Source organism: Tympanuchus pallidicinctus, unplaced genomic scaffold (genome assembly GCF_026119805.1).
Source record: "Tympanuchus pallidicinctus isolate F22 unplaced genomic scaffold, pur_lepc_1.0 scaffold24, whole genome shotgun sequence".
NCBI lineage: Eukaryota > Metazoa > Chordata > Aves > Galliformes > Phasianidae > Tympanuchus > Tympanuchus pallidicinctus.
Genome location: NW_026294741.1, coordinates 4,731,593 through 4,757,866, shown reverse-complemented (window position 1 = coordinate 4,757,866; position 26,274 = coordinate 4,731,593). Strand labels below are relative to the sequence as shown.

At 44.3% G+C, this 26,274-nt stretch overlaps 1 protein-coding gene across 4 annotated transcripts in view; it reads right to left on the bottom strand.

Moving 5' to 3' along the window:
• MYO1C (myosin IC) overlaps positions 1-26,274 on the bottom strand; it is a 53,732-nt gene that overhangs the window by 17,886 nt on the left and 9,572 nt on the right. For 3 of the 4 annotated variants that reach the window (XM_052689159.1, XM_052689161.1, XM_052689163.1), the window contains exons 2-3: positions 2,600-2,755; positions 1,413-1,528 (exon numbers count right to left, since the gene is read on the bottom strand). In XM_052689159.1, coding sequence (XP_052545119.1) covers positions 1,413-1,528; positions 2,600-2,755 — 272 coding nt within the window. Of the gene's footprint in view, positions 1-1,412; positions 1,529-2,599; positions 2,756-10,911; positions 11,097-26,274 lie in introns of those variants that run through there. The other variant, XM_052689160.1, reaches the window with a different exon arrangement.

Sequence of the window (26,274 nt, the reverse complement as noted above, 5' to 3'; positions counted from 1 at the left end):
TCTCAAGGGCTGTTACTTCCAAGCTGCAGATTTTACACTTTCTCACAAGGCTACATCAAGGAAGAAGACAGCATCAGAAATTGTAGTGCTCTGTGATTTACACCACTGTGTGTAATGCAGAGCTGCCTGGCCCTCCATGTCACACACTCCCATTGCCATCACACTCAGCCCTCTGCTTACTGCAGACAAAAATATAGCTACAGACTCAACAATTATCCAAAATATTATCATCCAACGACAACAAAGCCCTGAAGAGTGCCCAGATCACAGGCCAAAGAGCTGTGTCTAGGCCAGGCCTCTGCCTGCAAGGCAGATGGAAGGAAGCCCACATGGCAACAGCAATTTGCAAAAGCTCAGGGCAGAGTTAAGGCTCAGGGCACAGAAACAACATACACCACTTAACACCCAGTTCAAGAGGAGAACTTGGCTATTCAGGTTTAACTGCCTTCCATGTAGATCCACAAAAGAAGTCTGAAGCACTATAAAAATCACAGTTTTACTGTAGCAAACACAGCTTCAACTGCTCAGACTTTCCCAAGAAACGATGTGTCTCTCCCTCTCCACGCCTGTAGCGCATTCTGGTTTGCTTACTCTTCTGGATGATGTGCCAATAATAAGAAACAATCCAAATAGTTTGCTCAAAAATAATATCATTTACTCTTCCATGATCTTAAAAAAAAAAAAAAAAAAAAAAAAAACCCAAAAAAACTCTCTCCAAAGAGTGCTCAGAGTTTGGCCCTTGGCACTGAAAGAAAGCATTTTGGAGCCAAATGTCCTCCACTCACAGTCATCTTTCTCTTTCAGTCTGACAAAAAAATCCAAATGCTTTCAAAAATAACTTTCAGTCCTCTTTTTTTTTTTTCTAAATATGGGAAATTGGGAATGCTCACCAGGCCAGACCATGTAAATAAATACATTCCTTGTTCCAACAGGCACATGGTATCTTAGCAACAGGGGAAATACCAGATAAATATTGGTCAGGCTGTAACATCAGAGGTAGGAAAGAAACCACCACATACATATACATACTGTTTCCCCTAATTAGCCTCATGCTAAATGAGTGATATAGCAGCAGGGGAAACTCACAACCCGGACATGCAGACCCCAAGTAACCCTGGAACAATGAACTCCTGTCCTGCCAGGGCTGGGTAAGCAGCTCTGTTCCTCCAGCCAGGAAGGAACCACCTCCCTTTCCAAATACTGCTCTTGCAAAGGCAACTCATCCTCTTTGGAGAGGGAAACAGGAATAGAAAGAGCCATACGCCACACCCTTTAAAGGATCCTTCATATCCCTATGATTTTAGGGCTGTATCTGGGACAAGAAGTCCTATTTGCTTGCTTTCACATGTCACTATTGCACATGCCTGCGTGGGAATTACACAAGCTGCACTGTTTACCCACAGGCCACTCACAGGTGGGGAGAAACTTCGTAGAAGCTGACCCCGCGGTATCGCTCCATGTTCTGTTTGCTGTAGATTTCCAGTTCCTTGTACGGGTTAACTGACACCAGAACTGAGCCAATGTATGTCTGGAAAAGAAAACACAAAATAAAGAGGTTACATAAGGAGCAGTAGTGGGTTCTTTGGGAACCCACAGAGAGGCTCTGAAGGCTCACATGGTTAACAAGGGCTACCTGCAGCAGAGCTCTGGGGATGCCGCTGAAGGCTTCCAAAGAGACTGAGGGTGCTGAAGAAGCATTGGAGAGGGTCCAGAGGAGGGCCACTAGGATGGTCAGGGGACTGCAGCACCTCCCCTATGAGGACAGGCTGAGGGAGCTGGGCTTGTTCAGCCTGGAGAAAAGAAGGCTGCGGGGTGACCTCATGGCAGCCTATCAATACCTGAAGGGAGCCTACAGAGGGGAGGGGAATCAACTCTCTGAAAGGGTTGATATGTGTAGGACGAGGGGAAATGGTTTTAAAGTTGAGGGAGGAGAGATTTAGGTCGGACATCAGGGGGAAATTCTTCACCCAGAGAGTGATGAGGTACTGGAACAGGCTGCCCAAAGGTTGTGGATGCCCCATCCTTGGAGGTGTTCAAGGCCAGGTTGGATGGGGCCCTGGGCAGCCTGGTTAAGCATTAAACGTGGAGGTTGGTGGCCCTGCATGTGGTGGGGGGGTTGGAGATTCATGATCCTTGAGGTCCCTTCCAACCATGGCCATTCTGTGATTCTGTGATTATGCTAGACACATCATCCTTGCCAGACAAACAGTACCTACGAGTGGTTTTAGATCTTCTAACAAGTGAGAATACTGAGTTATTTTTCATATACTGCTTGGGATTGGGTTCAAGCCTGGGGTTAATGACAACCCACTATGGAGTGAACTCATGAAATGTGGCGTGCATTGGGTTTTGAGTGCTGGCAGGACCTGTAAACACCCGCAGGCCTCAACTGGAGCAACTGTAAATGAGTCCCTTGCATGCATTAACATGACACTCTTCAAGATTTCTGACACAAGCAACCATGATCTATTAAAGCCAATACCATCATCTCCAAATTCCTCCAGCTAATGAACAAAGCTACGCTACGCCTTCTGTGCTTGATTAACCCAAACCCAGGTCACATATGGACACTCTGGGCTTCTGCTCCTCTGCTACTCACATAGATCAGATTCTCCTTGAAGCGCTTGCGGAGATTTTCAATGAATGCTGCTTCGCTGGTGAAGTTCTCAAGCAGGACAAAGTCCTGCACCCCGACGCGGTCGCGGGCTGTCAGGGCACTCTCCATGGTCAGTCGGACGCCGTTAGTCCCTGCTCCCTGCAGGCAAAAGCAGAGCCAGGTTAGGAGAGCTGTGGTTTTGTCCTGCAGCTCACAGACAGCCTATAAATAGGAGCTCAGAATAACCCCAGCGCTGTTGAAAAGTGTTAGTTCATGTATAGTAAGGCTTTATCAGTTAGTTTGCAGCCATTGTTTTGATGGGAGAAGCCAACACTGGGAGAGGTTATTGCCAAATTTCCAATCACTTTAAATAAATGAATAAATCAAACAAGCATTTCATACAGAGAATAAAACTAGGAGACTGAATTGTGCTCCCTCTTCTTTTTCTCTCTCGTTTCTTAACAGGAAGTCATTTTGAGGTAAGGAATCTTTTATGACTAACAATGATTCATCTCATGAGCAAACAGCTTCACACTGCTGATCAGCTGAGCAGCTGAGTGAGATCCCCAATGGGAAATTCTGGGAAAATACAGAACTAAGAATAAAGGGCACTTCTGCATCCCATCCCACTGTTAGGAATTGAGACTGACACTAACATCCATCCCACACATCAGGGAACTTCTATTCCCTGACACTCTTTTAAAGGTTACATTTTCAGTCTAATGTGGTTCAGACACAGCCATCTTTGGGAAACATGGGTCTGCTGGCCTCTTACTTCATTCGACCTCACATATTAAAACAAGGGAGGAAATGTGCACCAGGTGATTCAGTCATTACTGGCAGGGAAAATTTCTACTACAGGCAATTAGATACAATACAATTGCAGGGTACAAGGCAAAGACAAGAAACAACACAAATCAGAGACAAGATACAAGGTATTAAACAATCTGCCTCGCATCTGTCTGCATTTCCTATCATCATCTTAAATCCTTCTTACTCTGCAAACTTCCCACAGCAGGCATCCTTCTCTTCAACCATTTCCCTACAGCACTGGAGCACTGCAGAGTACCTGTTATATTCTGGGGTATTCCCATCACTGGCAGAAATGCCACCAGAGTTGTTCCTACACAGGCTCATGCACTAACAGCAATGTCCAGTCACCTTTTCCCAAAGCAGTTTTACACCCCAGGAATGCTGGACTGCTGCTAAAGCACAGCCCTCCTCCTGCACAATGATGTGTGTGATTTTTGCTGATTCACACTGCCAGGTATTTCCTTTCTGCTCTTTCTCAAGATGTAACAGTGGTCAGAGCACAGGGACTGATGGCTTGCAGGGAAATAAAATAAAAGCAACTTTGGTCAGCAGAAAGTTGAGCTTAAGATTTGTTAAGTAGTACTAAAGGAAAGACCCACTGAAGCATAAATTTGGGCCCCAGGAGTGCAAACCCCCTCAGCTTGGATTTGCTTAGGCTCACCTAGCACTGACAAAAGAAGTTTTCCCAACTTCTGCAAGTTCTAACTGGCTCCCTTCCTGAAAGCTCAGTGCCCAGGCATAAGTCACTGCATGAAACCAGCAGCTTTTGAAGAGAAAAACAAGCTCCTACAAATTACCACTAGGAAATCTCAAATCCAGATCCACTCTAATGGGACAAACATAACAGAGAAACATAATTTCAATTTTCCTTTTTATTTTGTTTTTATTTGGTCTTAAGGTCTGATTTATAAGCTCTCAAAGATCAAGCTTAGGAGAATTCTGCAGGTACTGGCATAGCAACCCTCCTTAAAGGTCCAGGCTTTCCAAGCCAATTCCTCTGTGCCTTCAGCAAAGTGCTTTGCTGACTTGTTCTATCCTTTTTGCCAAGGTAAAGAGGAGAGGTGGTGAGACAGAGGCCAATGTTGGTAACAAAAAAACAACAAAAAACAACAAACCCAAGGCAAAATAGGGATAAACTACATACAAATAAACTCTGCCTAGAAATTAGAAGGCTTATATCATAGCCATGCAAGTCTGGAACAGCTTTTGGAAAAGGTGATGGGAACAAAGGTGGCAACAAAAGAAAAATCAGTAGTTTCCAAGTGGCTGAGCTTATGAATGCAGTTTTAAAACAGCTGCCTCAAAAAAATGGCTGAGGAGAAACTTCCACCCTCGCACAGTTAATCCAAGTTTATATAATCCTGAAGACTTTCACAGAAAACATCACTTAGCAGTTTCAGCAGCTCTTTCATCAGCCACTCCCCTGAGCTCAGGACAAACTGATCCCAGCTGCACGCAGCCTAAGGAAGAAGCAATCTATCCCACTTACAACACGCAGCCGCCTCCTTTGGGACAGGCATTTAAGCCTAAGCAGCTTCCAGTTTGCTCCATGCTTTTTTCCTCTCATTGAAGTCCAATCTCTATTGGTGTGAACAAAATAAATACCCGCATTTTTCAGTCCATTATAGGAAAAAATAAAACAAACCCACAAGAAAATGCAACTTTTTAGCTATATTTAAATGTGAACTGTTTAAAGTAGGGATCATGGAAAGAGGGTAAACTTCAGATAGCACTGCATTTTCCCAAGCCTAACTTCAATGCAAATGCAATATACCAATCATAAACCACTGCTAAACAACACATGCTCCTCTGTGCCACCATTTCAGCATTTTATTGCTTACATCCACGTCTACCACCAACCTGAAATGTCCACACCAGCTATTTCACTACCAATAACTTCAACAGATGCAATGTTGAAGGAGGGGAAAATAAATCATTTCTAAAAATGGAAACAGAACAGTCATGCTGAAGGAAGAAAGTGGGCAAAGATGATACTATCCAGGGAAAAAAATAGTCACAAAGATGACCATATGTTCCTACTAAACGATGAATGTGACAGTAGGGCAGTGGATACATTAAATAGCTAACATGTTAGTTATTTCATATGAGTAGGCAGACATCAAATCTGGTGGCTGTAAATTAATGCTAGAAAACCCTGTCGAGGGGTTAAAAGAATATTACAGCGAAGCTAATTGACTATTAGAGCAGCAACAGGACTGGCTCCTTCAGCACCTCTGCAGCAAGACCTGTTTTTAACATATAGATTTATCTCTGCCAAAACACCTCCATTCTGTTCATTTAAAACATCCTCTGGCCTATGATCAGGTTGGACAGTTCTGAAAGCCCCGTGGCAGGGAGTAAATTATTTCTGATAATTAGGAGAACATGGACTGTGAGGGTCTGATAAGATCCTTTCTTCTGCAAATCACCACTGCTTGAAGCTGCTACCAGAGCACAGCGGTGGATGAGCTGTTCTCACAGTGCCAATGCAAACAAAAGGGGCTGTCCCACCTGCCCTCTGTGCAACTGTCTGCTTTAGCTTGAAGCAATGCAACTTACCCTGCAAAATAATAAGCAGATGATCAGGTAGTTTTGTATCAGCTTAGCGAACTGAATCACTCTGCCATGGGATCAGGTGAGTGTCAGACTGAGGGCTGGAAGGAAATGGGCACAGGTGTCCCTTTTAACAGCAACGTATCATTAGGTCACCTCAACCATGTGCACCTTTAACCTGCCTACAGGAATCAAAAGGATCAGGCTAAGGATCCCTACCTTTGTAGGACATCCCATAGCAATGCCTCACTTGGCCTCTCACACCCAGCACGGGCTGCAAGCAGGGAACTGCAAAAATCTGAACCATCTCCACCTGATCTCAGTGCCTGTGGGCTTCGGAGTGCCCGTGTCTTCTGTCTGAAACTCACCCTTTACTAAAATCAGCTCCTAATGGCCACTCCTGCTCCAAGGAGTACAAACCGATGGCAGTCACTGCATTTCTTCAACCCACCCTGAGGTACGGCTCCAAGGGACTCATTCCCACACTATTCTAACCTACTTTTTGCTTTTAATCTCTTATCCAGAGCCATCAGCACAACAGTGGCTCTCTGCCAGGAAAGGAAAAGCTGTCACTCCTGAATGGTGGGACCAAGCCAGTGCAATTACCAAAGCGGTGCAACTTCCACATGCCTTTTTCTTCCGTGCGATTACATTTTGGGAGCCGCTTTCAGCCGATGTAAATTGCTGCTGCTCAATGCAGCCTGCAGAGCCAGGTTTATGTTGGCTGAGGTTCCAGCCTTCCTTTGTGTTCATACAAGAGTCAACAAGACGAGAAAATACCCTTACAAGCAGCTCCTTGGAGTACAAAAGCACTTGAGATTATACCACCGAGTTTCCCAAACTGAGTTAGTACAGCTCTGACTCGGTATTGTGAAGATGTAAACAAATATTTTACTTTTAAGCTACGTTACCTGCCAAAGTGTGGTAAAGGATTTCCTCTGCTTAGCATTTGGAGATCCAATACACCTTGAAAACAAAACCCAAGGCTTTCTGATCTCAGCACAAGTTCCAAAGCACTAGAGTGCTCAGAGTGACATCTGGGAAATTTCCTTTTGGGAAGGAAGAAGACGGAGGGCAACTTTCTGCCACCAGCACAGGAGATCAGGGCTGACATGAACTGAGCAAATATCTCACATCACAGCTTTGTCCGTGAGCTGTCTATGTGCAGTATCCCAACGTGTTGGAAGGAGTCTTTAATAGCACAATTTCCTACCTGCATTTTCCCAGAGGTGTATCTGAGTGGTCAGCACTGACACAGCAATTCCAGACTCAGAACTGCTGTCAGTGGCTCAGGCAGCTCTCCCTCCCCTGGAGCATCCCTGAGTGATTGGTGAGAGAACACCTGCAGCTCTCATAGTGAACAGCCCTACACAGAGCTTTGTAATCATCTGATTTGGAATGAAGTATCACACAACATAAATCAGATTTCTCCTTTAAATCTAAAATGTGTGTTTCAGTATTTTCCTCTGACAATGCATTATTACAGATTAGCTAGAAACCACTCAGCAGACTGGAAGACTTGCACTGAGCTGCAGGAAGCTGGTGCATATGGAAAGAGGCATCTTTATCTCAGTATCAAGTGAAAGATGATTGATCTGTGGGTTCCAGAAATAGTTCCAAAGCCGGGAACGGAAGTACAGGCAAGAACCAAATTTAAGTGGGAAGGAAGACACAGATTAGATTCTGGAAGACAATAAGAAGTCCAAACCAATAATGAACTTCTTGTGGGGAGGTGGCAGTTTGAATGCATTTGTCTCCTGGATAGCATAACACTCTTCAGTGTCGTTCCAGAGCTGCAGGAAGGAAAATAAAAATCTCTGATTTCTGGTGTACTGTACAGCCTGGTTCGGACAGGGCATGAGCTAAGCAGCAAAGCAGGATAAAATCAGCTACTTTATCCAGGGCTTCAATTCCAGAGGTGCAGAATGGGAAAGCTCTTCTTCCCTGTCATACTGAGAAAGCAACTATGAAAACAACAAGTGGAGCTGAGTCAAGGGATCTTAGTCAAACACTTAGGATGGTCAGACTGAACGAGATCAAAACCAGATAAAAACACTGAGAACATGGGATAGCAGATATAAAGGGAACAACTTCAACTTGCAAAAAAATGACTGTGTCAGCAGCTGCCACTCAAGGACCATTTATAGCAGAATCTTTTTTTCCTTTTTTTTTTTTTTTTTAATTCTTGCTTCTTTTAGAGCAATACATCTCCAACAAAGGAATGTCTGCAGTCGGGTGCACTTTGCCCATGCAAGAACTCGGCTCTCCCTCTGTGATACTTCCCTCCTGATCCTAAGACGCATATTGAATGGATTTAACGATGACATCCACTATGCAAGAAACTGTATTAAGGAGAGACAAAAGCCACTTCCTTGCCTAATTCCTGTAAAGTATTTATTTTGAAGTCTTCCATGTTTTAAGCAGACACAAGCTGCAGTACATTAAAACTTGACATAATCAGAAATATAGGGGAAGCAAGCTTGTTTTGCTCTCACCAAGATTTATTCCATCTCTAGCAGCAAGCTGCCTAGAAGCTACAAGTCCTGCCTCCCTTCCCTAAGCTACACGTAATCTCCCACCCTAAAATGCAAAGCAGAATGGGAAATGTGAGCAGTGCAATCATACTGTGTGCATATTTGAAGTATCTATTAAATGCATGTAGGTCACAGGGAGATAGAGCTGTGAAAGTAAAATTCATTCCACTGAAAAACAATAATGCAGGGTGTGGATGTTGCTGCAGTTAATTACCACTCCTAATATATCAATCAATGGTATTTGACACTTGCAATATTTAGAACAGTAGAAATCTATCTAAGGAGCACAAATGTAAATCAGAAATGCAAATAACAATTAACTGTAGACCAAAGGGAGCCACGGAGATTTGCACGAGAAGCAGGAAATGTTGTTTGTTCAATATTTAAACATATTTTCCAGATGATACACTTTTGGGATGGTGGAAGAAAGACTGGAAATAGAGAAGCAATTATTATTGAAAAGAAAACGTTTGAAGAACTAATTTGAAGGAAAGAAAAAACGCTTACCCTAAGAAGGGATGCTTGTATTTCCATCAACAAGCTCAATATAAAATAGTGGTAAGAAAAATGAATGAGGCAAACCAGAAACACGACCAAGGCTGGAAATGTGAATAAATTGAATTGACATTTTTGCTCCTGAATGGGTGACATAAGCTGTTGCTAGTTGGTACACTGCTGATTTCAGTATACATAGCAGTGCTACCCGTGAGCTCAGGTCCTGCAGAAGCTTCAGAAGGCAAACAGACGGCATAAAGAGCAAACACTGGAATCTCTGCCCTTCCACAACACTTCCAGAGAAGTTCTGCCACCACTTCTACATCAGACAGAGCAGGTGAGAAGGCAACAGAAACTCAAACACTGGCCCACAGATAAGCATCATGGCTTGGACTTCTTCCCAGCCTGCAGCAATGGGGTGCTGACCTCGTGGCCCCGTTCCCTGCTCTTTGGTAACTGTGCTGTAGTCCTCTCTAAATGCACACATTCTTTCTTCTCTCTTGCATATTTGTACACAGCGTGACTCACTGTTATTCTTGGTGCACTCTGCCTTTCCCCACACTAGAGATTCCCACCTTCTGCTCTGGATTCCACACGCCCCACACAACCATTTCAGACCATTATGTCTTTCAAAGACAGTAAAACTTTCCAAACAGGGCAAGAACTGCAGTGCATTCCCAGTGCACGTGAAGGGCACTTCCACACCCACATGTTCTCTCGGAGAATATCAAGCCGCCACCCTAAACATCACTGCTATCACCTTAAAAAAATCACCCTTTTTCTGTGTCTGTTGCTGGACACAGGTTGGCTGCCTCCTACAGTCCCTTGTGAAAGATAACCACAATCCCAAAGCACAACATCCTCCACCTACAAATGCACCGTGCTGCTGGGAGAGGCAGGCAGGTCCTCCAGAAGCTCTGTGCTTCCCTTCAGCACTGAGAGAGTTCCTCAGGCAGCGCTCAGCACCAGATGGACTTTTTGGGAAAAGATGCAAGGATCTGCAGGTTGAGCAATTATGGGATACTCTGGCCCCAGTTCAACAGTTGGAGAATTGTTTAAACCTAGAGACGTTTTGTTTTCAGTCCTTCTCCTCTGAAATTTGCAAGCTTTACCAATTAAAGCTTTGGGCATTCTTATCCAGACAGAACCCCACAACCACTTTTTCGTGCTTTTTAACAATGTTACATTCTTGACCTCAGCATCTTCCAGGGTCAGTGAATTTTGTGGCACAACTACGCACTGCATGAAAGTAATCTTTGCAGCTATTTGACAGCTTTTAACCACATGGAAAGCCCCTGTTCCAATGTTACTGCACAGAGAACAGGAGCTTGCAGTCTGCCCTCACTGTCACACTACTGCGTGTTACTTTTTCTCTCCTCTCTTATTCATCTTTTCCATGTAACAGTCCTAATTTCCTCCAACTTCTGCCACACTTTTCAAAGCTCTGGGTAGCTCTGCTGTGCTGCACACAAACTCAGGCTTCCTGGCTGCTACTAAAACACAAAGTTTTGCTAAAGTAAATACATCCCAGAGGGACAGTGAGTCCTTCAGCAGGTATTTCCTGCCATTCCCTGTGGCAACAGTCATGGGCACAGTCCCTGGATGGGACACAATTTGTGCCCACCACCCAAGCAAAAGCTCCACCCTTTCTTCTCCCCTAACACAGCATGCTGCTAAGCCCTCACTTCCCACTTTTTGAACTCCCACCTTCACTGCTGCCTCGAAACGTTTCTCTTCTGTTCCATTCCGACCACTTTCAAGTAACTTTCCCACTACTGTGCATTTCACAAAGCAGGCTCAAACATTTCACTCTCCTGCTGAAACCTTCTAAACTTATTTCCCTTCTTCTCAGGCTAGACAAGAAGGAGAAGCACACATCTCAAAACTGCACAAATATCAAAGCAGTAAAATAAACCTTACCGCGCCTCTGTACTTCATTTCTGACTCCTTCCAGCTCTCACAGTGCTTTCAGAGCCTTGGTTTACACCGCTGCATAAAGCAGGAATCTGAGGACAAGTTCTCTCTTCTGTCAGTTGCCTTTTTTTTTTTTTTTTTAATGACATTTTCGGTGCAGTCAGAACTGCTTCCCTCCCACCAGCTCCTACTGGAGCATCCCAGAGAGGGCGTTTTACAAGGGAAGGGAGGGGAATTCTCCTCCCCTCGCTAGGAGGGGACAGGCAGCACACACGGGGAGAGGCAGTCGGAGGGAAAAGAAGTCAGCTGTCCTCTGCCTTCAGCCTGCACCTGGGTCCCTGCAGCCCAACGGGGGAAAAATGGAAAGAAAAGTAATCACAGGCGATGGAAAAACTGGTGTGCAGCCCAACGAGCCAAACCACAGCAAACAGGACAGGAAGCCATTTGCTCCACTGCGGCAATTCCTTTCTGCACTGAAACAGCAGCAGCTGTACCAAGAGGGCTCCCCATATCCACTCCAGACTCACCCCAACCACAGCAGAACCTCCTGGGCAATTATAGTGCAATTATCATTCCGCTTGTCATCATTCTCTCACCAAATCACAGGACCACAAAGAGTCCACGGGTAACACAGTTTGCCTTGTCTGTCCTTGCAAGGACTCAGTATATTTGCTCAGCAATATTTATTCCCAAGCATTTGCAGACACCCACTCTCAGAACACCCACTTTCTATGGAAGCTCTCACTGCCAAATAACCAGCACTGCCACGTAGAATCCTTCCTTGCAGAGCACAGTGCAGCCCCTGTTGCCCTTAGTCACCCTGCACTGCAATCACAAGTGGCACATTTCCCTGCCCTGCAGGTCATCAGGGTTTGGTCTCACATAAAAAATTACTGGCCATTGCTACAGAGAGGCTGTGAAAACCATCAGTGCCCTGAGATGAGGGCATTCTGACAGTAATCAAAATGTATATTTGCCTTTGCATATGCATTAGGTGGAAGTGAAAGGACAAGAGGCAACAGACACGAGCTGAGGGCAGGGAAATTCCAAGGAGAAGAGCCATCAAATACAGGAATAGAGGCCCCCAAAAGTTGTGAAACTCCATCCTTGGAAATACCCAAGATTCAATCAGACAAGAGCTGAGCAATCTGATCTAAATCAGCCCTGCTTTGAAGCAGAGTTGCACCAGGGATTCCCACAGGTCCTTCCCAACCCAAACTACTCAGCAATTCTGTTGTTTTGCTCAGTGGTCTCAGCTATCCAGCTGCCTAGAGGGCAGACAGACTCCTGTGCACAAACTTCTGTCCCATGCTCTGCCATTTCCAAGCATCAGCAACAAAAAAAAGGGTCATCCATTCGATCTGACTCTTAGTGACTAATGGAAAAGATGGGTTTCTGTCTGCAAGTCTCACAACACAGACAGTCACAATCTGCACAAAGCATATTATCACCCATCTCTCCTTTATACCACACTCTTAACAGGCCCCTCTCATCAAATGTTCCATAGCATGTGACTCTACAGTTAACAGGGAGCTTGACAGATGGCTGCAAATTCAATGCAGGTTTATCCAGTGTACAAAGCACTGCCCACACACATAACATGTAAGTTGCACGTGCAGTTCGGAGGTCTCAAACTTGATATGACATTACGAACCCACCAGCTGAACATTCAGATGACGCTGACTCTAAATGCACACATCTACACAGAGCCTAATCCAAACTCAAGCCCTAGTTCTCAAAGGAATGTGATCAAGGGGAATAGAATCTTTCTTGCATCATCTTCTGAAAAGAGGAGACTGCAGCAAAAGCTCAAATACTTCTGAAATCCAGGTGTCACTGAAGCCACCCTCCCACTGCATGGCAGCTGGCATCACCAGTTTGTTACCATGTAGAGGTGAACAGAGGTGGCAGACAATGACGTGCTTCCCTCAACACAGAGATGGCACTTTTGTCTTCTTTAAGTGAGAAAGGCTTCTATATTGATCATAGGATAAAAGGAGAAATCAGGAATAAATCGGATTTCCTCTTTCTAAACAGGTTCCTTGGCCCTTAGGTGCACTAATCTGAGATCAGAGCGCAGGACCCCAGGCAGCACCAGCAGTGCGGAATGAACCCTGCTCTGCTTGTCTGCCCAGAACCAACATTACAAGCAGCTCAGCTGTGGGAATCCATTTAAAGTGGTCTCATGTGGCCAAATCAGCCAAATTCTGCAGCACCAAATGGCAGGTTCTCCAACCATTGAACAAACAGAGCTGCAAAATCACCCCAAGTCTGACGGCTGATAATTCGTGGCTGGCACTGTTTGGAGCCAGCTCTGCTTGATGTCATTCTTTGATTAAACTAAAGCAAAAAGCTAAAAAGCTTTGAAGTAAAGCAAGTAAAGTAACTCAAGGCCATGCATGGCCACTACTCGGTAGGAAGCTATTTAAAACCCAAGAAATGTAGCAGATGTTGTCAGCGGTTCAGTGCTCAGCCCTGCTCTCTAATTAGCTCTGACCCAAGGCCCAGCATTGATCCTGTGCTGGCATTCATCAGGGGAAGAAGGAGCCAACGCTTCCAAGGACTGCCGTGAAGCTCGTGGAACACCTTCTGAGAGCCTGAGGACACATTTCAAAGGCAGGTTTAGCATTGGTCAGCTTTAGAGCACTGAAAGAAATAAGCAGTATTCCAACGCCCTGCTCAGTGCAGGAGCACAGGTAAGATCAAAGGTAATCTAAGCTACGTTTCCCAAACGGAGCCACGTCAGCCATCACCAAAGCATGACAGCAAGCCTTGAGCATGGAGTTTTCCACGTCTAATTAGAAACGTTGCCTAGCAGCTCTAATTCTTCAGGAGGGTAATGGCAACCCTCCATTATCATACCTCGGATCAGTCTGGTTATAGGCAAGCTACACAGAGGTCTGTAACATTCGTGTTACCATTTTAGGTATTAGCATGGAGTTATTTTCGCATCTGCAACCTCACCTTTCCCACTGTCTCTACTACTTTCTAACAATCCTTCTCAGAAGGTGTCTCACAGCTGGAAATGTCACAGGAAGGAGAACATATAGGTGTGTTCAGAAGGACATTTTTACACTTTTCTTTTTTAATGCAGAACCTTTTGTTTATATATTTGTGTATAGGGAAGACCTTTACTCAAAACAGCCTTTTTCTCTAGCCAAACTACTGCCCAACTCTTGTGGGCGAGGAAAACACTCCTGCTCGTGGGTTAGACTAAATTAGGAGGAAAAAATACATATTTGGAACGCAGAGATAACCAACATAATTTTTATTTGTAAGATTCTGATCCCAGACTTTTGAAGTGAAAAGCTCAGGCTCTTCCTTTCCAGCAACACAGAGCCCTGCCCTCGTCTGCACATTCTGCTGAGGATGGCTAGCTAGCTCTGTATCTCTAATACAGGCAACTACAGGCAGAGAGGTATGAATCAAGTTTTCCAGGCCCCACCAGTTAGAAATGAGTCATACCAACCCTGCATCAGAGCGCTGGGATTGCTCTGCTCCTTGCTGATAAGCAGCTGATTCCCTGCATACAATTTCACATTCAAAGCAAGGGGACTGGAAACCTTTCCTGCCAGCCCTGCTCCAGCAGGCTCACGGAGCAGTGCGTGACTCGCTGCGCTGCCCACAAGCAGTGGCTCTCCTGAGAAAAAGCCTGGCCCCACAGAGCTGGCATCAAGCAAACCACAGTCCTTTCCTGTGCTGTGCAGATTCCACCACACAATATAAATCTGGAGGTAAGAGATTCTGGCTTTGGTCTTTGTTATTCAAAAAGGAATGTAGGTCGTATTTACGTTACTCCAAAACCAAAAGATGTCGAGCTCCTTTATAAATGCTTATATGTATGTATTTTATAATAGTCCTTATTTCTGCCTCACAGAAGAATTGCAGAATAACACACATTCCATAATTAGAAAGTACTTGGCAAAGACACCATGGGAAACAAACCGCCCTAAACAGGCCAGGAATTCGAGTCTCCTTCTTGCAGGTCAGAGGAAAGTCTTTCGCAAAGAGCAGACATTTCTTCAGCCCCACATGAGTCCTGCTGTCTGCACTGCACTGACTGAAACCTGGCCGTAATGCCTTGCATCTCCAAGATGCCCTAAGACAGGACCTGGGGGTTCTGAAAGACATCTGGCCCACTGCAAAGGAAAAAAGCCAGCAAGGGACAAACATCTGACCACACAACTGAGTAACTCAATGCCCTGCCAAAGATGCAGTGTTAACTGTCCTAACAGGCTTGATAACAAGGCAGAACCTCTGCCCTGCACCACCAGCTCTGCTAACAATCACCTGCTTTCTACCCCCTTTTTGCTTCCATTGATGCAATTCAACCCTCCAGCGTGCAGGGAGCAGTGAGATGTCCTCCCAGACATGAAGTGTGCAACAGAAACATGGACACAGGACATTGGACCCAGGAGATGCAGTATTCCTGGTCAGATATGAGAATGCAGACCTCTGAAGGTTTAATAAAAAGCCCATTGTACTCACTACAAAGATGTCTCAAGACTGCAGAATTCCTTCACCTTATTGAGAACTTCATGACATCACCTTCTCCGAGTCCTCGGATTCTGTGTGAATGTGTTAGCACAGTAACAGACAAAAGCTTAGAAGTATGATAGGTGTGGCCAAAAGGGTTCAAAACCCAAAGGACAAAGAATATTTAAATTATTATTTTGGATTCTAATGTATGCTTTGTAATGCCTAAAACTGTCAATACTGGTTTTGTTTGTTCCAAGGAAGCTTCAACAGTGAGAACACTAAACTCCTCTTCTTCCCAAGCTCAGTCTTTCACAAATAAACAAGAATAATACCAAAAGCAGGAATGACACAGAAAGTGAAGATTGTCTCCTTGGACTCCTGTGCTTTCTCTGTAAGTGCTGCTCACTACTTTGACAAGTCTGACGACAGATGTGCTTGAAAAACAGCAGATTAAAAGCACCTACACAGCCCTCACATTTAGTTATGGCTCCCGCACACACACAATAATCCTGGCTCTACGACGTGAACGAAAACGGAAACTGGGTTAATGTAACAAATGAAGATCATTTCTCCTTGTTGGTGCTCTCTGCTGAACCAAAGAAACAGAAATGGATGACTGGCTTTGACAGCCACCATCAGAACAAAGCCCTGCTTTATAAATACCAGACGCCCTTACCATGATGCCAGTTGTCTCATGCATGTGGCCACTCTCACTTAGTCCCACTTGCACACTGCCCTGCGTGTGGCTCTGCTGGTCTCTTCCACTGCCTTTACAAACACAGCCTACCCACCCTGAATCCAGCAGTAATTGTTGTGCTAACTTCAACGGCAAAGAGTTTAAAAACAACAGCTAATGCAGTTTGATTGCTTTGCCCTCACTTTGATACGATCATTTTAAGCAGCTCCCCTGCAGAGCCCGTGGCAAGAACAAGAACAGCCATTCTGACAGCGCTGCTAATGCAAACAGCCTGACTCAGTTCAGCTGATGTGCATTCCTCTCAACTGACTTTCTAAACAGTCACTCCCAGTGGCAGGACCTACATCTTCCTTTTAAGGGGAAAAAATGTTTTCATAGGAAAAATTAAGCGTTCAAAGCCTTTGAATATCCCTGTGCTTCAGTAACCAATCTCTCCTTTAAAAATCTATTCACGTTGCACACAAAACAAAAACATCTCCCTGTTTAATATAAAATTGTTCCTCTCTTGAACCACAGCCATTAGCTTTCCACAGGTAGAAAGGTTCTACACCCTGGCAGACCCAGGTGAAGCATCCTATCCTACTATTTTTCACATAAGTCAGCATGGAAAAACAAAACAATTTTCCAAAGTGTTAGGAAGACTCATTTTGAGAGACAGAAACGCAGCTGAGAAAGAGCAAGCAAAACTTACAGGCTGCAGGCAAAGTTCTACAGCTCACATTGGTGACTGACAGTTCCTATTCCTTCAACATTTCTTTTTCTGCATTTCTGGAAAGAGGCTTAGTGTTAGAAAGGGATTCGAACTGAAAAGCATGTTATAATAAAAGCTGCTTGTTCTACTGACACTAGATAAGGAAAGAGTGAACAGTGGTGCTTTGCCTGCATGTTAGATGAAGGAAACAGGATTTCCCTCTGCTACTCCCTGAACAAGGTCCCAAGGAAATGTTTCTAATAATAGGAAATTACTATATAAGGCCAGATCAGCACTAAACTGCTTTCAGTCTGGAAAAGAAGAACATACAAGCACACACTGAGGAGGGACACAATGGGCAGAGCAGGGCTCTTCTCACAGCAGCAGTGTGCAGTAACCTCAGGTTGCTTGCCAAGGAGGTGGACAATATTTAACCTGTGACACTTCTCTCCTGAGCAGAAAGGGGCCTCTCCCATAGCCTGAAAAAGAAAACAAAATGCATAAACTGCTGCTGCTAGCTCTTTTTCTTCCTGGAAGCAAAAGGATGGACAGAAGAGACCTACAGCACCTGCAAAGCAGGGCTGAGCACATCAATGATACACGAAGAGCAGAAAAAGACACAGCCTGTCCTAACACATGATGTGCCAGCAGTAATGCAGAAGAGAAGACGACAGCATTCCTGGACCCATGGAGCACAACAATTTGCTGCTTCATTCTGTGAATGGGACAGCTCTTACTTTATTTTAAACTGTAAGGAAGTTGGGCACCTGTAGAAGGAGCCATGTAATTTAATTTTCAAAACATTCCTATATAACTGTATGCAATAACATCTTGCAGAAAACAGTTCCAGCAGCAAGCAGTTGTACCTACTACAACAAGCCACGTACGTCTCAGCAAAACTGTCAGACTCCCTGCTGCCTAGAGCTTTAATTGCAGCCCCAATGCACACTTCTTACTGTCACTTGAACAGGTGCCAAACGTGCAAATCCAGCTGAAAAACAGATTTTCTTTCTTTTTATACCAATGAAAGGGAGTTCCTACAACAAAGTGTTAGCCAAATGTTGGCTGAAGTGACGTAACAGGAACGCTTCCCTGTGCTCTGCAGTGAGTGGTATCTCTCCATCTCCTCTGTCCTCAGGTAAAGGCAGAATTTCTCAGCTCCCAGTGCAGAGAAGCTTAGCAAACAGTCTGACAGTCCCATAGCTGTTCATGGAAATGAATACAATGTAAGTTCCTAGGCAGGTTCATCACTTAGCCTTCTTGTCTGAATGGAATAGATGTTTGTGACAAAACGTAGAAAGAATCCTGTGGCTGTACCTCCTGCTACCTCCTGCCTACCTCCTCCTGTCTACAAATACAGCCCCTGCAGAATTACACAACTTATAGGAGAACCTGATGTCAAATCAGCAAAGCGCAGTTGAGAGACTTAAAATAAGAAGGGCAGGCTATCCTTATGGAGAACTCCTTGCTGAGACACCAAGAGAGAAAATTTGGACATGTTTGGACAAAATGTGGACAAATTGCATTTGTTCTTCATCACAGCAACAGAAGCTTCACAGCCCTGTTGAGAAGGAGCCGAGATTTACTGTTCCCTTTGCTGTTCCAGAAGATTGCTCCAGCATAACCAGGTCTCAGCTACGTTCTTCACGAGCTGCCCATAACCTGTCCTTGTCCCTGCATCACCAGTCCAGAAAAGAGCACGCACTCAAGGGTGTGCTAAGCTTTCCAGGGCATATAGCAATGCTGTCCCAAGATGCCATTTCATATTTGACTTACACTTAAGGACATCTTAGTCGCTGAAGATGTTAAAATTGACCTCTGTTTTTTTTGTCCAGTTAAGTACTTCACGTTCTTGCATGCATGACAGGACGCATCTACGTCTGTACAAATCTCAACATTAAGGCTGACCCTAACACTGCTGTCTTCTCTCCTTGTTTTCGGTACTAAGTTGCAAGATAAAGTCAGTAAATTGTTTGTTCAGTTTCATAAAGTCTGTTTCAGGATAAGTGAGATATTTTGTATTTGAAGTTAGAAGGAGCACAGGTACGAAACCAGGACTCCGACGTGGAGATCAACAGCCCGTGCCTCACGGGGGAACTTGGCACCAACACTTGTAAAGTTCTTCTCCAAATACAGGATTGCCTGTTTAAAAATGCTGACATCAAAACTGTAAGCTTAAGCTGTCCTGTTTCCTGAAATCTAGAGAATGATATTATTCTTCAGAGTGCCAACATGTATTGATTTAGAGAAATACCAAATAGCAGACCTGTTATCTCAAGCTGCTCTATAGGAAACAACTCAGCTGTCCTGTACTCAATCTTCTTTTTTAATTGACAGTTTTAATCAATGCAGTTTTGCATCAAAACAAACCACACCCAAAACCAGACCACCTGATGCTATGAAAAATGGTTTAAGAAGGAAACACCTCCCTCCAAAACAGCCAAAAGAAACCGCTTCTTTTAGTTGACATGAAGCTTTTCTTTCTGGTAAAGTCTGAATAAAGCTAATGTTGAGTTCCTGGTCAGGTGTCAAAATGATTCTGCCATATGGAGACTGGAATGCAAGTGATAACCAGCTTATATTAGATAAATTCAAGCTCCTAATGTCACAAAAACAAAGGCTCAAAGGCTGAAACTTTACCAAAAGCATGGGAGAGGGGATAACATATGGAATATACTTCCTGAAATGGTTTGTTTTTATGAAATAGCTTGCAGATGAAGAAGGTCTCAACAGCTAATCCTACTCCCCACTCCTGCTAAGTGCAATATAGGAAGTTTACAGCAATGTTAAGATTTATGTCAGTCTAATTTGTACTTCAAGTTATCAAGTTAAGGGAAGTGGTGAGGTAAACACTTTATATTGGTACAGCAGTATCAAAGGTTCGTGTCATGTAATGTCTACAGCTCCCCTGAGGGAAATAAAATCACAACATACCAATTTGCAAGTATTGTGACATTTCGTTCTGACACCACGTTCAAGTGACACCTGGGAGAGACAGCATAGCAACGTTCTTATTTTCCTTCTGGGTGGGACTCCTATAGCAATCCTGTAAGCAAACTATGAACTACCAAGTGGAGCCAAGTTCCATGAGCACAGAAAAAGGACACATTCAATGCTTGAGATATTTGAACAACTGGACTAGTCTTTCATTTGATGATTTTTAAGCCTCAAGTTTACAGGCACAATTTGTACTTCCACCACTTTTTCTTTTTTTCCCCTCTGTCCCAAACTGACTTCGTTGGCAGTTATTTTGGGACAGTGAAAAGTTTAAGGTCCAACAAACTGTTAGGAACACATATGGCACAGAGCTTCCTTCACACCCTTCTGTGCAAGGGAACCAAAAGCATTTTGCATTTACTTTGATGGCAAAAGGCCCTACGATAAACTCAAGGAAAGAATCTTCAAAAGTCTGGAATAAAACCAGCTAACAAACCCAAAACAGGAACACATCCATTGATTTGTAGAGATTCTAGTTTATCCTAAAAGAAGCGGCCTAAGCAGTTTCCAAAAGCAGAAAGAAAAGTAGACACACAGTGCAAACTGGCTATCTGGCAACGTGTCAGGTTTGAGGCCTGGCAGCCAACAGGAGCACGTGGGCTCACAGCTGGCTTATGTCTGAGCTGCTTCCCTTTACCCTGTCTCTTCTGCTGCTTCTGAAAAGGAGAGTAAAAGCCACCAGATGAAGGGTATTGTCTGAAGTAATCTTCTGAGCAGGCTGACAGGACCACGGCGTTTCCACTAAAGCCTTTCAGGTTTGTATGGATTGTACACACTTTGATTCTAAACTAGATCTATTTCAGTTAACAGTAATCAGCAAATCATGAGTTACAGTCCTCTTGGCAAAGATACACCAGGATGCCTGAAAAACACAGACATCATTTCAGAAGGGCATCCCACCCTGGCTTGTATTCCTCAAATGATCCACAATACTGTTTTCCCACATTTTAAAAATGTACACTCTTACTGAGTCAAAGCTCTGATGAGACAAGACTTTCAGAATAGCCACGGTGAAAAAGAACCATTGGCGTGCAGCTTAGTAAGTACAGGGAAGTATGAGGAACATCCCCTCTCTATGACAGTTTTAACTCTGCCCACTCAGGAAGGCCACACTATTCTGCTCAGAGCATTTTTGAGATTTTCTGCCTGATCAACAACACAGATTTAATCAAAACCAAAGACAAAATATACAAAGACTAACTGGGGGCCTGTTCCTTTGTGGTCCTCGGGAATGCGTGTTCCACATCTGGATAAACACAGGCCTATACAGTGAATGGAAACATTCATTCCCCTCTTCTTTCTTTCTGATTTACCTATAGTCATACATTCGGTGGCTGAAAAACAGCAGAAATCCTGCTGACACACACAAAACAGGCAGGGCTCTCTACTCTTTACAGCTACCATACCAAAGAAAACACTCAGGCTGTGACCTTCAACTCAAACGAGAGATCGTGAGGGAATTTTCACAGCTCCTGTTACATGGGTATAAACTGCTGAGTGTGACAGATGTGACATTATAACAATATAAACCGCCCCACAGCATTCTGCTCTCCGTTACAAGGTGAGGATCAGCACCCTAAGAATCAGAAGCAAGAAGAGAGTTGTGCCTATGGAGATAATGACAACATCCTTAAAGAAGGCAGAAAAGTGAAGTTAGCCCTCTACCTTGAGGCCACCAGTGTGTAGATGTGAGACTGCATCATGCTAGAAGTGCACAGGTTTGGATATCTCACAGAATTGGTTACCTTCTGTTCTGCTACTCGTGATCAAACTCCACTGGTCGTGGCAGCCAAGACAATGATAGGAACCACCAGGTATCTTATACCAATGGGAAGAGAACAATTTTGTTCCTCTAATTCTGCAGGCATAGATTACTGAGGTTCCCCTGCAGAAAGCGAGAAATTCAGAGTCATGAGGATTCTGAGCTCTGAAAGGATGGTCTGAGAGTCTCAAAAAAAAAAAAGGTATCTACCACAGAAAATCAATACATGTTACAGAGCAGAGCATATAATGCAGGAAAACCATCACAATTCAGGCAAGCAGCTTCAGCTCCTTCATCTAAATTCTTCATTTTAGCAGCTCTCAGATGGTGAGCAGCATCATCAGCTATTGGAGCAACAGCACGAGCCCAGGCTTAGCCATTCTACAGTAATGAAAGGAGACTGAAAAAAGATGAGAGCTGATACAGTGCTCATGGCATGCCCTAGATTAGCCCTGCTTCCCTGCTGTCGGTGGGAGCTCTGCCATCAGCTTCAGTAGTACTGGAATATGCCTGTGATAGGAAAAAAAAAGGGGTTAAGCTCTTTCAAATCAACTACAGAGAAAGAAAAGCATCAAAACTTTAACAGTGTTTGTTTCCGGAGCTATTGGTTTTGTGACTGAACTGGAGGGACACAGGGAAGTTCATCACTGTAAATTATTGATCCACTGCTTTCTAGACATTGAAACTGGTAATTAAACAAACAGTAAAGAGATACTTCATCAATTATAGAGGTGTCCCTTTAAATTACACTTGCTTCAGGATGAATAAAACACAGCAGTTAAATGCTGCAGGTGCTTCTTCATGCCAGCTTCTCATTTGAAATCCTCATTATGGCACTTACTCTAATTCTCTTATGTCTTTGTTTCTGAGCTCTCTGAGCCAGATAAGGAGAAAATAAGAGTTTGTGCCTCCAGTCTTTTTCACACAATGTCCAAAAAGTGAAGTCCCATGGTCAGAGGGAGGATTTGGAACTGGAAATTCCCTTTTCTGCTCAGTGCACTTAGTTACATGGCCAAAAGTCAAGGCTACAGCCCCTGCACAAAGCATCTCTCCTTCAAGAATCAGGCACAAGTTTTGTCTACCAGCAGCAAAACATGCAGTGTGTGAAGTACTAGGCAGACATTTGATACTGGTATATTTTCTAAATACCATAGGAAGGACATATGTGTGTACACACCCTCCACAACCTAAAATAACACTGGCAAGATGCTTCTGAAAGAACACAATGATGGCACCAGGGATCCCCTTCTAGCAGAAATCATATCACAACCACCATAGCTACTCCAATTTGATTTAAGACATTTTTATCACGGGGTGCACATTTGACAGCATCAAGACTAAAGCCACCTCAGTTTTGTGTGTTAATCTTATATACATGTGAAAATATACTTACTCTAATGCTCATTTTGAAACCAAAATATCATCTGAAGAAGAGCTGGGCCTTCTTGTATTTAGTGGTAAAGAGCCTGTCTAGAACCATGACAACATATCTCAAACCAGTTTCACTCCAGGAAAGCATTTACTGAACTCCAAGTTTATCAACTGATTGAGACAGGTCAGGGAACATAAATATTCTAAGCAAAAAACAGCCCTGCATGTGCAGCAGAAGACAGCTTAAAAGTGCATGCAAAAAAAGCCTGACAGGTGGACACAGCTGGCATCCTTCACTGAGCAGAAGCATCAGTGAAGCAATAATGCTAGAAGGCAAGAACGAACAGACAAGTTGCTGATGGAGGAAGATGATCCTAGAAGTCAAAACCTGTGCTGCCCACATGAAATGGGGAAGAAGCGAAAGGACACCCAGGTGGGAGCTCAGGTTATAGAGACCGCAGGGCTATGCTATGGAAGCTGAATATGATCTGCTGAGGAAATATTAAAAGAGAGAGACAAAGGCAGGTCTGCTTAAGTTTTGTGGAGGAAAGCACAGCACCTTATGGTAGGTGGACAGAGAATCAAAAAGCTGAGCTGACTGCCTACCGCTCCCCAGCTAATGAGGCTGAAGCACAGGGAGAGCAAGCTCTCCTACGGCCCGATGCCAATTGCTCTGTTCAGTTTTCTTTGCCTGTTCTAATGAGAGTTACACAATGTAGGACTTTATTCCTAAGTACCTGATGGCATCCTGTGTATACAACAGATCCTACCAGCAGAACAGTATTTGTGGGAAACGTTAGGAAGAGCGTCTAAGAGAGATAAAGCCTTTGAGTTGCAGACAAAGCTGCCAGTCCTCATTTCCAGCTTGTCAGAGCAAGTCCTTCTTGAAGTCAGCAGCCTGGAATGAAGAGAATCTGGCATTTGTGCATGTATGTATGGTTCAGACAGTCAGGGCGGAGGGGCTGACTTTAATCATACTTTCCACAGTGGTGTGGGGGGGTGGAGGAGTGGCAAAGCACAGCGAGCAATGGGCGTTATCTGCTCCACAGTCACAAATTCCTCCTCTTTGACTTGGCATTTCAAGACTGACCTCTTTTCCTGCTCCCACTGCCCCTAGAGAAGGAACTGGAAAGGGAAGCACACGCAACTGGAATTTGAGAGAAAATCCTGCACGTTCTTGGGATTCCTGGTATCTGTGATAGGCAGCACACACTTGTCTGGTCGTTTTACAGATTCCACATTCTGGAGAATTACCGGAACAGCTGATGGGTCTCAGGAGGAATCACATGCAGGTACTCTCTTTTCCTGTGAAGATGAACTCCACTATACCAAAATTCACCGATCCAAGTGCTAACTCACTACTGCCTCTGCTTGTTTGCTGGGTAATAACTTTTGTATTTAATACACATATTTTAAAGTTGTATCTTTAACTTCCTTTTGCCAAAATCTCTCTCTTCTGGAAGAAAAACAAATAAAGAAAACAAACAAACAAACACACAATGAAGCATCTAAGGAGTATGGCCTCGCAACCAGCAGTTGCCAAGCCATTTCAGCTTGTTTTGAAACATCTTTAACAAGAGTGCTACTATAGTATCAAAAAGGAATACAGTTCCAAAATAGTTTAATCCAACTGCCCACTAATGCGTTAGCAACAATACTATATAAAGAATTCCATTTAAAACCACTTCTACTCTCACAATAAGGCTACAGTCCACTGAGTCACATGGAGCTTCAATTCCATCTAGAAATAGCCTCTTGAAGTTTCTATCGTGGGATGGCATTCCCAAATTTCATTTATTTGAGTGCCACTACTGGTGGTGACAGCAACAGCAGCTACAAATTTCAGGAACCTGCACGTACTCTCAGGAAGGGCACACGTCCAGATCCAACCTCTTGCACGAAAGGTTTTGGCAGCAAAATGCATTCCTTCTCCTGTGCCCTTCTCTGCCTGCATTGATTACAACGTCACCTCAGATACCACAACAGGGTAACCTTGTGCTACTATCCCACGTTTACCTCGCCAAAGCGTCCCAACAGAGCCCAGATGGCTTCTGGACATTCAGACCTGTTGCAGAGGAATGCAAAAGCGGGTGTCCCCACATTCCCAGCTGAACAGGGGGACGTCCCTGCACACGAAGACCCCATAAACTGCACTGCCCTGGGAAGCAGCAAAGACGTTCTGTCTCCAGAGAAGGCAAAACACATCTGATACCAGCACCCAGCCAGACCCCCACTTTGAACCTCAGCCAGCGCATGCAGTGCCCTGGCAAGGGGCAGAACAGACACCAGCTTCTCTTGGCTCAGTGTCTCAGTGCTGTTACCTTGGCAGCCTGCTCCAGGACTTATCAGCATGCCTCTCTTCCTGACCTGATCCCATGTTGATGGGCACTCCCTGGGCAGATGGTTGCTGTACCGCTTAGGAGCTATAATAAGTTTCATAGCTTGGGAATCCCCAGGACGTAGGAGTAGAGATGGTGCATTCTACATGTAAATCTTAATAAATCCAGTGTTTAAAAGACAGCTAATTACCATTTATGTTCTACACAGCTACCCCATATTCACAAATGGAAGGTCTTAGTGCCAATCAATCCACACAAGCTTCTGAATATGACTGCAGAAGCTTCTAGTAAATTCAGACTTTTCCTCACTACCACTGACTTCAGGGATACAAAACCAGTGCTGTAAAACGAGAACGGCTGAACAAGCCACAGGGATACAACAAGCACTCATTGTACATGAAAAGCACCCTCTGAGGTACCACAGCACAGTCCCACGTTGCTGCTGGGAGCTGATATACACAGCCAACATTGCTTTGCTGCAGCCCATCTGCTGCCCCAAGCAGTGTTTGTTCAGGCCTCTGTGCTGGGACTGACATCTGTTCCGCTCTGTAGTGAGAGTTCATGGAACTCAAACGTCTGCTGTTCTCCAAACTTTGTTTCACTAAAGTCAAGGCAGGGAGTACAGAACTACAGGCAAAACCAGTTTAATTAAAGCTTCATGTGAGCTTATACAAGCTTACCTTAGATACTAGAGGAACACATCCTCCTGACACACGAGGAAAGAAAGGGCATTGCACTGAAAGTGAAGTGGATGAAGCTCTAAGACTCCTTGGATGCTTGCTTAGTTCCCTATATGTACATGCCTCCTAAAGTCTGAAACCTCACAAAGTGATGCACATATTACCATCACAAGCCCACGAGAGGCTACAAGGCTGACAGCTGTAGTGTTCCATGATCAGGAAGTCAACACCATAAATTACCTAACCTGACACATGTGAGTATGTTTGCCACACCAGATTTGCCAGCAGAAATAGGCCTTGCTAGTAAGTGGGTCTGCTGTTCAACAGGAGCAATGAAGCTCTCTGGCAGCTGC